General features: G+C 32.5%; 1 protein-coding gene across 1 annotated transcript in view; it reads right to left on the bottom strand.

Moving 5' to 3' along the window:
* ASXL3 (ASXL transcriptional regulator 3) overlaps positions 1-14,282 on the bottom strand; it is a 151,558-nt gene that overhangs the window by 47,754 nt on the left and 89,522 nt on the right. Inside the window, exon 9 of the mRNA XM_049769721.1 lies at positions 12,123-12,286. Within this exon, the coding sequence (XP_049625678.1) occupies positions 12,123-12,286 (164 nt within the window). The remainder of the gene's footprint in view (positions 1-12,122; positions 12,287-14,282) is intronic.

Genomic DNA, 14,282 nt, shown 5'->3' with positions numbered 1-14,282 from the left:
TATTCTCCTTTGTGGAAAAAGAACCTAAAACAATTATTATGGATAATTAAAGGTTTATAAATAACAGAAACTGTCAAATGCCAGGATTTTTCCAGATTTATTTTTTTTGGTTTTTGGGCCACACCCAGCGACACTCAGGGGTTGCTCCTGGCTTTGTGCTCAGAAATCGCTCCTAGCTTGGGGACTCTAAGGGACACTGGGGGATCAGTAGGACATCTGTGTGCAAGCCAAATGCCCTACCACTGCGCATCACCACTCTGGCCCCTTTCCAGATAACTTTGAACACAAACTTCTGTTTGTAATCTTTGATAGCAAAAATAGTGATCAAAATAACAGCTTTTCTTTTAGAAGTATGAATGATTCTTTAAAATGTATAAAATATAACCTAAGATGATAGAAGAAATCAGTTTTGAGATGTTTTTGAAGTAGCAGGCAAATTTGGGGCATTTAGTTTCTTGTGCCAATTTTCTTCTATTTTCATTTTGTTGAATATTGATCATGAATAAACGTTAAATCTTACTGAATTTTCTCTTTATCTACTGATGGGATATAAATAAATAAATATATATATATATATATATATATATATATATGCCATACCTGGTGACACTCAGGGGTTATTCCAGGCTTGGGGGACCTATGGGACACTGGGGATTGAACCGAGATCTATCCTGGGTCAGCTGCATGCAAGGCCAATGCCTTACCACTGCACTATCACTTTGGCCCCTGATGGTAATATCTTTATCTTTCCTTTTGTCTATAAGCCATTTTTTTAAAAAATAGATTTTTTTTGTCAATAATTAGGTGTTGTTTATAACTATGTGCTCAGGAATTCTACCTGGTGGGTTCAGGAGACAATACAAGATGCTGGACAATACAGGAGCCGGTATGGCTGTCTGCAAGCAAAGCACCCTACACACTGTACTATCTATCTGACTCTCTTCTGATATTTTATATTTTTGAGGTATCTATTATAATTTCTCAACTTTCTAATTTATTATCATTTGTACTCTTCTTTTGTTACTGATGAGTTCAGCTAGGATTTGTGAATACTACTTAATCTTCTAAAATACCAGCTCTTGCTTGGTTTTACTAGTCTTTTGCATGATTTTATTAATTTCTGCACTTAAGTTTTTATTATTTACTTCCATCTGCTTACTTGGTAATTCATTTGTTCTTTTTATAATTTATCTAGTTGTTAAGTAATTTGCTAAGCGTTTTCTTGTTCCTTGATGTAAGCTCATATTGCTATCAATGTCTTTCTTAATACGCTTTTATGGTGTCCCAGGTATTCTGTTAATTTCTGTTTTTATTCTCATTTACGTAGTATTTTATTTATTCCTTTTTCTTCTTCTTTGACACAATAATTGTTAAAAATGTATATTACTTCCTTTCCAAAAATTTGAGTTTTTCTTGTTTCTATTTTATGGCTTATTTTGACTTTAATGACATTTTGGTCTAACAAGAGACTTCTGCTATTCTTTCTAAACAGAATCCATAATACTTGAACTGTACTGATAAACTTGTATTGTTTCCAGACTGTGAAGAATATGTTTATAGATTATGTCCCATATATATTATAGAGAAAAATGCATGCAGGTATATGAATTTTGTTTTGTAGTAAGGAGGTGGGTCCGTACACAAGTCTATTAATCTTAGCTCTTTTAATTTCATTTAAGGCTTTTTTCCTTATTAAGTAACTGTCCAATGACAGTTGGTCTAATGACAAGAGTAGGGTGCTTTATTGTGTTGCTGTCAAACTATCTCCTCAGATTTATTGCTTGTTTATGAACTTTGATTCATTTTCATTTGATGTATATATGTTAATAAGAGCTAAGTCCTCTTGATAAATTGATCCCTTAATCACTATGACCATTCCTATTCCTTAATTAATTCAATCTTCATCATCCTTTAATTTTTTCTCTAAAACAGTAAATAACATGATTCTACAAAGTGTACTAATTTGAAAATAGGAAGTAAAATATTATTAATAACATTGGAAACTTAAAAGTATAAAACAATACTTTAGAATATATAAAAAAGCAAATATAGTTAAGAATAAAATAACTTTACGGACCTGAGGAAGAGGACAAAATAGCAGACATTCTAGATGGGTGTGGTGTAGGAATACTGTAACATGAAAAAATATCATTGATAGTATCATGATGCCACAATATTAAAAAAGTGGCAGAATAAAAATAAAGAGAATGAAATAGCTTTGTATTTATAAACACAAATAGACTTTGAATGTAAAGACATGGTGTCCATTAGCAATTTTTGGAAAATAAGTGAATCTCAATGCATTTAGGAAGAATTTCTAAGATCTACTACACCGTCTCTTCTTTAATTCTGGGAATAGAATGAGTTGTATCCAAATTGTTGTCTTTTATTCTATCTTGAAGTTACTCCAAACTGTTTTTATCTTCCTACTCTATGCCTTCAAAATTGCTCTTGTCAAAATCACCAGTGAACTACATATGTAAAAATATAACGGTTAACACTCATTTCTCACTTGCTTCAATACTTGAGTATTCAATAAATTACAACCTCCTCAAATATTCACTGCTCTAACTACAGTGACACATGCTCTCGATTTTTCTCTGCCTTGCTTCACTAACTACTACTTTTCAGTCTCCTTGTAAGCTCGACCAATTTCATTCAATTGGCCATTAAGATTTGAAATCACATGCCTTAGTCTGAACCCTCCTGCTATTCTATCATTCTTACAATTTATATATTAAAATTAATTAACAACTAGGGATAAGTGGGTTTCTGTTTTTTATAAAACTTCAATTTAGAGTTTTAGTTAATCTTCAGACCAAATAAATTTTTATTCAAAGTTTCCACAGATTTCTCATATGCATGCTCATGATGTCTCTTCCCACCAGCTGTATTGCATATCACACACCAAAGACACAAGAAAGTGTCTATCATTTACTGCACACAGCTCTGGAGGTGCCCAAAATAACTTCAAATTTCAAAGTACTGAAACTATTTCCAAATAACTGCATCAAGCTCACTCATGGGGCTTTCTCAGACATTCAGATGCTTCATCTCTCATCTCCCAGGGAGTTTCATTCACCTTCATTGAGTCCAACGTTGTTTCTTCAAATAAACAGTAAGCTCAATAAGTACAGTATGCATAATGGTATCACACCATGGTAATATATCACTAGTATTAGTTTAGTCTGGTGCATAACCTATCATAAAGCCTCACTATTTTTAATAGTAATTATCTTGAAACTCCTTCAGTGTATTATCTCATAAACCATTATTTTTATTTAACATAATAGCATGTTTAACATAATAGCATGTTCTTGTTCTGAGAACTAACATGGGTCTTAACATAGGTCTTAAGTTTGAACTGTTCCCATCACATACTGATATCTTTCTTTTCACCCTAATAGCAAAGTCAATAGGAATCAAATCAGTTTTGCTTTGTTTTGGGGGCCCACTACTAATGGTCAGTGGTTACTTCTGACTCCGTGCTCAAGAATCACCCCTGGCAATGGTATCAAAGGACCAACCATGTGGGATGCCTGAGATCAAATCCAGGTCAGCTATATGCAAGGCTAATGACCTACATATCTCTTTGGCCCTCAATTCAGCTTTGAATATGAAGGTTGCTTCTCTCATGAACCTTCTTTGTACAAATCTTTTAATTTTGGATATGGGATGAGGAAAAGTGCGTATTTATTCCAAGTAGATTTAGGGTATTTGTGAGAAAGAGAGATTCATTCTTTACTATGAATACCTTTACAGAATAGTTCGGGATATATCATTGAAGCTAAGCATCTCTTAACCATCTAATCTTTGCACATGGAACACAAAGCATCCCTTTTTAACAAGTACAGACTGTATGCATTACTCATAGTGGTATTCTATTATTATTACTATTATTCTATTATTTTGGTCATCTCTTCAATTTGGTTTTACATTCACTACTCCTACTGAAATTTTTCAACATTATTAGTAACTGTCATTCTTCCCCTAGGTTTCTTGACCAATAAAGAAATATAATAATGAAAACTTTATTGTCATTCTAATGGAATTTATAAGTTGAGAAGGGAATTAACTATACTTAATTATAATGTAACCCTAATCTAAAGAGCTAAGCTTTACTACATTGTTCTGTTTATAACTGATACTACAGTCCTTCAATAATCATTAATAAATGCTACAAATAAAATCAAAGTTTTTATCTAGAAAGTACATTTGTGATATAATAAATACCAGGAGTTTTAATGATTCATAATTTGAGCAAGATCAGTTTTGAATTTAACTTAGGGGTGAATGACTGTAGGACACCTGTTCCCATCTACCCCGTGGAGTAGCCCATAATAACCTTATTCAAATAACATAACAGACACAACTCCCTTCTCAAATCTTAGTGCTGACCCCTTTATATTTGCACAAAATACAAGGTTAAAATTCCTTATGTTTTTTTCCAAGGCTATATAAACTAGCTATTGAGTATATTATTAATAAGGCATATCAGATAGCGAATAGGCAAATATAAAACATTGGGTACCAATATTAAATGTTTGGCAATCTAATATGCTAGTGGTGGATGATCTTATGACACCAAAGGGATGCTTTCATGACAGGAAATTTGCATTTTGTATTCTCCTCTATAAGGGAGGATGAAAGTGGTTTAATGTACAGAATAAGCTGTTCTCCAGATTAAATTATTGCACCAATTTGTTCAATCCCTTATGCATGAATTGAAATAAGACCCATTTGCCAGACTGCCTATTATGTGGAATTAATCCCATGTCTGTCATTCAATTTAATCTATACATTATTTGTCATACACTGAAACAGATACTGATAAATAGGATTTGATGGCAACTATCAAGCTGGTTTGATGTGAATAATATTGAGATAAAATCACTTCCTTTCATTAAATATATAGATCAAATAATGAGGATGGAAATACCCAGGCATGGTCTTCAAAAATATCTTTGGCCATATATGATTTACTATCACCCGTAAGTGACTTAGCCTAGAAGGAATATTGGATTTCTTAAGTACTCTCAGATATGATTTCAGAAGCAGAGAAAAAGCCAAAGTGCCAGTTCCATTAAAATAATTATATCTCAAGCACACATTTACTTAACCTAAAGGCTTACAATACAAGTATTTTTTCATATCTTTAATACTTTTGAATTTTTATAATCTTTTAGGTAAATTGACATTTCATTATATATGCTATTTGTAGAATGAAAATGCAGTATAATTTTAAAATCAATATATACAGTACATAGAGCAATCTCTAAGAGGAACCTGAGTTATTGCAAATGCATGAGCTATTTCCATAGAGGAAAAAGATGGAAAGCCCTTTCCCATTTGCATTTATAAAGGCTGCGTGACTTCTTTAAATATATACACTGATGCCAACAGAGCCATCAGAAATCAATAAATCACATTCTCATGTGCTATAAAATGTCTGACACACACATTCATTTTCCTAGTCCAAAATTCTTTGCAAAAGGGACTGTGTAAATGTTCCATTTTAGTTTAATGACATTCTTCACGGTTAAAATTATGTGCATTATTGCCAGTGAGAGCAAAAACCTGAGCACAAGGCTAGATAGGATTTTAAAGAACCTATATAGTACATATCTTTCAGTGACCAGCCTTTTGACAAACCACAGAAACACAGATATGAGTGCAGAATAAAACTGGGAGACTAGTAACAGTTAATTGAAATACTCCAATTATCATTTGGACAAAAATAATGGCACAATTTATTCAGAAAAAAGTTGGAGGATGATCTTATAAGTATCCAGAGACAGCCCTGACAGTCCTGCCATCACCAAATGGATGCAGAGATGAACATTACTTAAAAATGATACAGATGACAGAAATGACAACAAGCTATTCATCAGTGAGGTTCAATTTGAAAATGTAATAAAAACCTAAATATGACTCCACTTTAGTTGACATTTATTCTAGCAGCTGCCATATATTTTTTAAAAGGTCACAAAATAGTTCTATGTAGACACAGTTTATAAAGTACAAATTCCTAAAGAAAGAAAAGATTTGCTATATATAATCAACGAGGATCTAAAAATTCACCAAGCATATCCTGCAGATAGCTAAGCACAAGAACATGTCTGACTAAATCCAAGCACTAAATTTATAAAGCCAATATTTCTACACCATAACTGAACGAAGAACTAACTATAATTCTACCTGTTTACTAGCACTGAACCTGGTTTCTTTGTATTTGATCTGTAATGCCACAGGGATTATTTTGACCCATGTGTTTACCTAAACTTAATCATATTTAAAATCTATTATTTGAGATTCTTTAATGTTTTGCTCAACAACACATATTTCTCTCCTTATAACCACATTTTATTCTTGCTTTGAGCAAGAACTGCCACTTAAACTATCCCTTCTGACCTAATATGTTCCCCTACCCAGCCCAGATCTCATCATCAACCATTCAATGCACATCTCACAAGTCCCCTAATATTTTTCAATTTCTTCAGTTGGATTCTTTGAAAACTTCCCTAAACCTTGCAAAATGTCACATCCATCACATTAAAGCCAAGCTAATTATTTATTACTGCTAGAGACAAGAGCACTTAAGTAGACAATGGCCAGTGTCATTTAACCTCAAATGCTGTTCTGTAACCACTTTTCCACTATTGTACACAAAAAATATAAAGCTTTCTAGAGCCATTTTTATTCTCCAAAAATCTCCGAACCTCTGTCTAGACAGACAAGTATACCACCTTACACCTCAAAAGCTCCTATTTCTCATTGTATTCTTCGTAAGTATTTATTCATTCCTTCTTTCCTGTTTCTTTAATCTGAATACAGAAAGCAGCACTTTTCACCTCCTTCAACCACCTCAACTAATAGTCCTTTCTTACCAGCTATTCTAAATGGTTAATAGCTCAATCTTCTCTTACCATCTATTCTAAATGGTCAATAAGTCAATATTCTCTTTTGTATCTTTAATTATTTTTATCAGTTGCATCACATTGGGAAACAAAAACATGATTAAGTCTACTAAAGTTATCTGAATAAAAAATAAAATTAAAATTAACATGATTGAACAAATAAATAAACTTGACTTGAGTCTACAAATTACATGATAATGATGACCATTTTTAATATATGTTCTTTGGTTATACTGTACAGAGAAGATCGTTATTTATTTAAAAAGTACAGTATTTTGATAGAGGAGGAAAATAAAAAGGAGTGACAGATAACTCACCATGGTGGAAGTCTCTAAAAGTTATTCTAAAAGTTATAAACTATTATAAATTATTTCTAAACAAACATGACTCACACTTGACATTGATTTAATTAACATAAATTGTGATGCCAGTGTCAACATGTTAATCCTTTCCACAGCCAATTTTAGTCACATTCTCTCACAAATATATGTGTTTCTTTGGAGTGGCCAAGATTTTTTAAAATCTCATGATTTTTCAGTCCACAGTTTTTACTATAATTAGAAAGATTGTATTACTCCTTCTTGCCATTCCTAAAAGCCATGTAATCAATTTGTGGGTTACAATCTAAGTATCAACCAATTTGGCTAAAAATAAACTCAAATCTAGTCCACCAGTGGGCAGAGTAGTTAAGCATTCCTCACCTCCAAGCGGTCTAAGTATCTCTGACCTCTATCATAGAGTATCAGTGCATCATTAAACTTCAGAATATAATTAATACTAAAACTTCAAAAGAAGCTCTGATTTCTTTTAAAACAATTGCACAGCACCATTTAAAACATTCATGTGAGATAAATATGAACCTTGAAATAGTGATAGTTTTGCTTATGAATATAATCTAAAAGGCAAGTATTCAGTTTGTTTTATTTTGTTTTGGAGCCACACACAGCAATGTCTAGGGGTTTCTCTTGGCTCTGCACTCAAAAATTACTGCTGGAAGGCTCAGGGCGTTCGGGATTAAACTGGTGTTGGTAGCATGCAAGTCAAACTCCCTTAGCACATTTCAGTTTTTTATTCAGTTAGTTGCCACTATCACAAAGGGATGCAAGTTTAGATTATTTCCAACACAGAATATTTTAAAATTAATGTATTAAGCAATTAAATGGTTCTTGATAATTAATGAAACTGAAAGCAATGAGAATTCTGTTGTCTAGTTATCTGTGTCAATAAATTCCCTTTTTTAGTCAGTATGAATTTAATTTTCTTGATTATAATACATGAGAAAAAAAGTAAAAACAAAATTAAAACTGAATTACAATGTTATATAACAGAAAGTTATAAATATAATCAGTACCCCTGAGTGCCTCAGGGTGTGGCCCCAAACCAAAATATATAAGGAAAACAGTGTAACCCAAGGTAAATAGATGTCAAAACAGAAAGAAAAGAAAAAGATAGGCTGGCGCAATAATCATTGTCACTAACAGGTGGAAGCCCATTAAAGATTAAATCTGATTAAAGATGGAATACTGAAATAATCATCAGAAGCACCAGCATTTATTTATTTATTTATTTATTTATTTATTTATTTATTTATTTACAGAATAGGCAGAATGTAGGAATGCCTCAAATAAGAAACCAGAGAAAAATCTGGAAAATCAAAGAAAAGGAAAAAAAGAAAACAAAAGAAAACACAAAATCAGAGTTTCAGATTTTGTAAAACTAAGTGAAAATACTTCAACTTCACATAAACATAGTCCCATTCACTAACCCTTCATAATCTTTGTGATCAGATTCACATTTCTATTCTGTTTCTACTCATTCTGCCTAAAAAATGATGCTATTCAAACGAACTGATTATTTATAAGCTGGACCTGAACAGTGGTAGTTTTGGAAGATTGATACATAGGGTAACCTGGCCCTTCTCCCAGGAGAGCACATCTTAAACAGAGTATGAGAAGAACTAAATTTCTAGTATCATACATTTATAGGCCAGAGGCTGATGTAATATACATGCCTTACATAAATGAGGCCTGGGTTATATCCCACAGCACAACATGTATCTCCAGAGAACCACAGGTGGGATGCAAAAGCACACATGAACAAAAACACACACATATTTGGTAAGTCAATCTTTTTTGTCCTCCCAAGTCACCCCAAATAAGAGGACTAGTTAATTTCTAGACCATTTACAACACAATCTTACAGATAATATGTTCTCATTAACTTTCCACCTATGTGGAATGTGTCTGGATCTCATGTGCTTTTTATTTTTCTTCATTACCAAGGCCCAAGCTTAAGGCAAGTTATCTTAAATATTCATGACTTTTATTGTCTCTGAGCCTTTGCCTTTTTTATATGTTTGAGCCAACATTCACACGGATACAGAATCATAAAGAAAAATAAGAATTGAATTCTATTTATCCTTTGGATTCTTTACTAAGGGCCAAGCACTAATATGTTTGTTTATATTGCATTATGCATGCCGCTTCTCATTTGGAAAATTTAAGACTTCAGGAAAAGTTCAAAGAGTTTAAGGCTTCATAAGCTTTCAAGGTTGTAGATCACAATTCCCTTCAGCAAAACATCCAAACACTTACTTTCCCTCTGTAGGATAGTAAGATTATACTATACCAAATTGTCTGGAACATCCTAGTAGCAATTCTTTATAAATGTCATGATCTGCCTCTTTAAAATCCACTTTCACTTACAAAACCTGTTAGTCCTTCTAAGTTCAACTTCAATATACCCTCCACCATAAAAAAATCATCTCCAGTGTAATTTCAGATAAAATCTATTCTTCTCTATAACTTCAGATAACTTTCTTTATAATTCTTTATAATTCTATGTTGACATTTATGTTATTCTGCCTTCCCTTATATAAATTTAGTGGCTCTATCCAGTAATTGGATTTCTTTCTTAGTAATGAACAAAAGTACTTTGTATTTCAGTGTGTCTTTCTTCCATTATTCCTTCAAAGCATTTACTCTCGTGTTCTCTGTATTTAACAACTATGTATGTATTGCACACAACAGAGAAATTATTTCTTGAATAATTTCCCAGAAGACTACATGTTATTAGAAAGGAGGTATTACACCATATTCATTTATATTTCTCACAGTGACCAAAAAATTGAGAAACAGAAACTGCTGCTGTTTGAATAAAACATCAAGCTTAGATGGGCCTTGCAGGTTACAGAAATATTTGGCTGCAGTGAGAATAATTCATCATTTCTTTATTCCAAAACATGTGAGTACACTGAATATGCTAAATCTTATTCCAGGGGTAGACAACAAAATTGCATACAAACCAAGCCACCACATGCATGTTGAAATTGATGTAGACTTTGAACATGAGAACTAATTTTTATAATTCCCAAACTACTCTTACTCACAAAGCTTGAGACCCAGCCTCACTGGAAGCCTCTCATTTTACTTTGTTTCTCCCCATACCTAGTTTCAAATGTTAGTTTCAAAGTGCAAAATTGCTTTCACTCACTAGTCAAATTATTATTCCACTAATAAGTTGATGGTAATGATAATGAGTCCATTATCTTCTTTAATTTACAAACTATTCTCCAAATATAAGCCCTCACTTTGCCCTTTTTTGGTAACAACTAAAATTGCTTTCTATCTACTCTTTCTTCTTTCATGCTTATCATCCCTTACATTCCTTTATAGTACTGCCAGAATAATTTCCTTAAAAAGCATGGATCCTATTACATTAGTCCTGCTCAAAAGTAAAAAAGGCCTTGCACTATAAAATAAGAACAGTGATCAGAATGTTTGCCCTCAACCTCACACTGCCAAAATAAAATTTAATTTTGTCTTCATAGATTCATTTCTAGTATTCTTTCTACAACTTCAACAAACTTAACTGTTGCTTGTGTATCACTAAATCTTTTACTTGGTAACTCCCACTTACTTTATTCAAATTCTACACAATATATTTCAAAGCCTGATTCAAGGATATCAAATTAACTTGATTTTCTTTTTCTACATCTAAAAGTTCAATATACTTAGCATATTACCCACTTATTTTACTTGCTTCTACCTCTTATACTAATTGTTCACAGATACAGTTTATATGGCATAACAAGAGTACAATCATTGATTCAGTAGTTGTTTGATAGGTGCTGACTGTCTTCTTATTACTCTAAAGCACCTAATAGTATTTATGGCATAAATGAATGCAGACTCCCAAATAAAAATGTACCCAAAGTTAAAATAATCTTTTTTAACATGAACAATAATTTTAGCAAGGACATAAAAATGTTATCACAACATAGCTCATTATATTTTAAATTTGAGTGTAAGAAGATAAATAAAGATAATAGAAAACAGAATTGAATAAAAATATGAGGAAAAGTAATGTGAAGATATTAAGTCCACTTTCCCTACTTTAATTTATAAATGCAGCAATAATTTTGAGATGCATATTCATAAGCACACACACTCTGTCCATCAACTGGAAACTACATACAAGTGCCAACATTTACTAACATTATAATCATAAGAAAATGTTTTCTAGCTATCACTTAATAATTTGCAGAAAATTTAATAAAAGTATATGTGATAAAATGTTTTCTTTTCTAAGGAAAATGTCCTAGAAGATGATTGATAATAGCTATTAAGGCTGTATGTTTGTATTTCCTTATTTTAGAGAAATTTTAGAAATATCAAAATACACTTAAAGCTTTTCCACTTATACTAAAAAGATAAAAGGTTATTATTTATAGGCAATCATATTCATTATGGTAGACTTTCAAAAGGCAACTGCAAACATAAATTTTCAATGCTTTTTAGAAAGAGTTGAGAATAAAAACATTTACATAATTTCTTAGAAACCCTGGCTTTTTATTGTTGCACTTCAATATTCCCTCTGGGCAAAGGAATAGCTACTTCAAAGATTTATTTGATAATGGAATGTTTGATTTCTTTGTTTTTCCTTCCCAACGTGGGTAGGGCTATTGTTTCACTCAATGGCAATGTGCTGAAATTTAAATTTTGAATTGGCTTGCTAAGATTTTATAAAATGGTTTGTTTTGTCAGATTAAATAAATATATCAAAGCTAGCAATAGGTATCTAAATTATATCAATATACTAATGGTCATAAAATGGTTTACCATGAATCAGTTATCTTCAATAATAGTCCTATCACTTCATAATAACTAGTGGCAAATATATTAAATGTCTAAAGCTTCTACTTACCTGCCTATCCACTTCTGGGAGTAAAAGCAGGAGGTATTGTTGAAAATGCTGAGGTAAAGAAGCAAAGGTATGCTTATTTATTAATGCCCTTAAATTAGTGTTGACAAGAATAGATCCTGGGGTTTCTATGTCAATGTCCTCAGCTTTGGTCCATTTCAAGTGTCCTGTGATAAATAAGCAACAAGGAAAAATTTACTATAGATTGGGAAAACATATGTTTTTGTATGTTTGTATATGTATAAATGGAGATATTATAAATATATATTTGTATATGTATAAATAGATATATAAATATATGTATAAATAGACATATATCCAGTGATGTTTAATTCCAATTCTATAAAACATGTATCAGAAGCTTTTTCCTTTTAAAGTAGTTTCTTATTTACCCTGAAATAAAAAATAAAAAGTGTTGCTAGTTGAATTTTCTTCACATAATGTTCTAACATCCATTCCTTCACCAGTGTTTATTTCTTTGCACTAATTTTCCAAGTTACCCTCCCACCCCTCACCACTACTCCCACCCCTAGCCTGACAAACACTTTTCTTCTCTCTCCTTCCTGTCCTCCCTCTCTCTTCTTCCATTTTTTCTTTTTAGTCACCATGATTTTCAATACTGTTCCTGACAGGATATCATGAGTATCATTTTACTTTCTTTGAATTCTGTTCTTGTCCAGAGATTGTTCCAACTATTTTTGTCAGAGAATATAGAAAGAAGTTTTAAAACTAGTGGTCTGTTGTGATTTACTTGCCTTTAACTCTTATAAAGCATATTTCACTCAACATTATATATACATATTCTCTACTGTGTATATATGTATATAGTGACTTTATATATGTATACTCCTATCTCTGCACTCAGAGATCACTATAGGCAGGCTTGAGGGAACATGAGAGATGCTGGGATTGAATCCAGTCAGTTGCATGCAAAGCACGTGCTTGATCTACTGTACTACCTCTCCGGCAACTCGGTTATATCTTTAATCAAAACAATACCAATATAAGTAAATAAGTTTAATCTTCAGTTAATAAAATGTTCTGAAACATGAAAACATAAGTGGTAACAATATTGTTTTTGTGTATTTTTTAAGGATTAGGTGATAATATTCATAGAAATAGTGTCAGCTTTATTTTTTAAATCTTTTTAGATTTAGGAGTATTTTGTTGCTATATGATCACCCATACTAGGGTTCAGAGACCATATGGGAAGTCAAAGATAGAACCCAAGTTGGCCATGTGCAAGGGAAATACCCTACCTGTTGTATTATTGCTCTATCTCTAGCCTGGGTCAGCTTATTTTAATAGAGATAAAGATAGGGTAGATAGCTGGTTGCTGTAAGCTTCCAGCGTGTCAGAGCACTAAGTGCTGGATTATTTCAGAAGATTCCTATTTGGGGTATCTTAAGGGCAATAATTTAAAAACCATCCTTTATAAAAATGTTAGCTGCAAGGTCTGAAATGCCAGTACACTTTGAAAAATAATTCCACAATTCAAGGCACTGTGACCTCCAACAGAAGGTTTATGTAGAGCTTACAACTCAAAATTATGACACATGAGAAAATAATACACTATAAGGCAGAGTTAGCTGATACATCAAACAGAAGAATTACCACTCTGTAACTTGACTTAAGGAGAACCACTTGAATGTGATTCAATAAAGTATATTTTAAATCAAAGGTCAGCAAATTATGGCCCATGATTTATATCCAATTCAAAAACTATTTTGGTAAATAAAGTTTTACTGGAATGCAGGCACTCAATTGTTTATATATTGGTTAGGGTATGCCTTTGGACTACAATACAGAGTTGAAAATTATGACAGAAATCACCTGGCATACAAGCCTACAGAATTTACTCTTGTCTTGACCAGAAAAAAAGTCAACCCTTGTTTTATCCCTCCCCCAAATTCCTGCCTATCTCACCTGGAAAGGGAGACCCTCCCACAGCTAGGAAGGGTCTATGGTTGGTAACTATGAGTGGCCTAAGAGGAGGGGTGAGGGACACAGCAAGGAAGGTGCAGAAGGTAGAGAGAGAGAGAGAGAGAGAGAGCAAGGATGCAGAGGAGTAAGAAAGAGGCTGTTTAGCTTAGAAGCCATGTGAGGAATATGCACATGACAGTTAGCACCTTGTAATAAACCTGTTGTCTCCTCAAACTTCAT

This window comes from Suncus etruscus, chromosome 3 (genome assembly GCF_024139225.1).
Source record: "Suncus etruscus isolate mSunEtr1 chromosome 3, mSunEtr1.pri.cur, whole genome shotgun sequence".
Lineage (NCBI taxonomy): Eukaryota > Metazoa > Chordata > Mammalia > Eulipotyphla > Soricidae > Suncus > Suncus etruscus.
The sequence above is the reverse complement of the archived record's forward strand: the minus strand, read 5'-3'. Positions and strand labels throughout refer to the sequence as shown.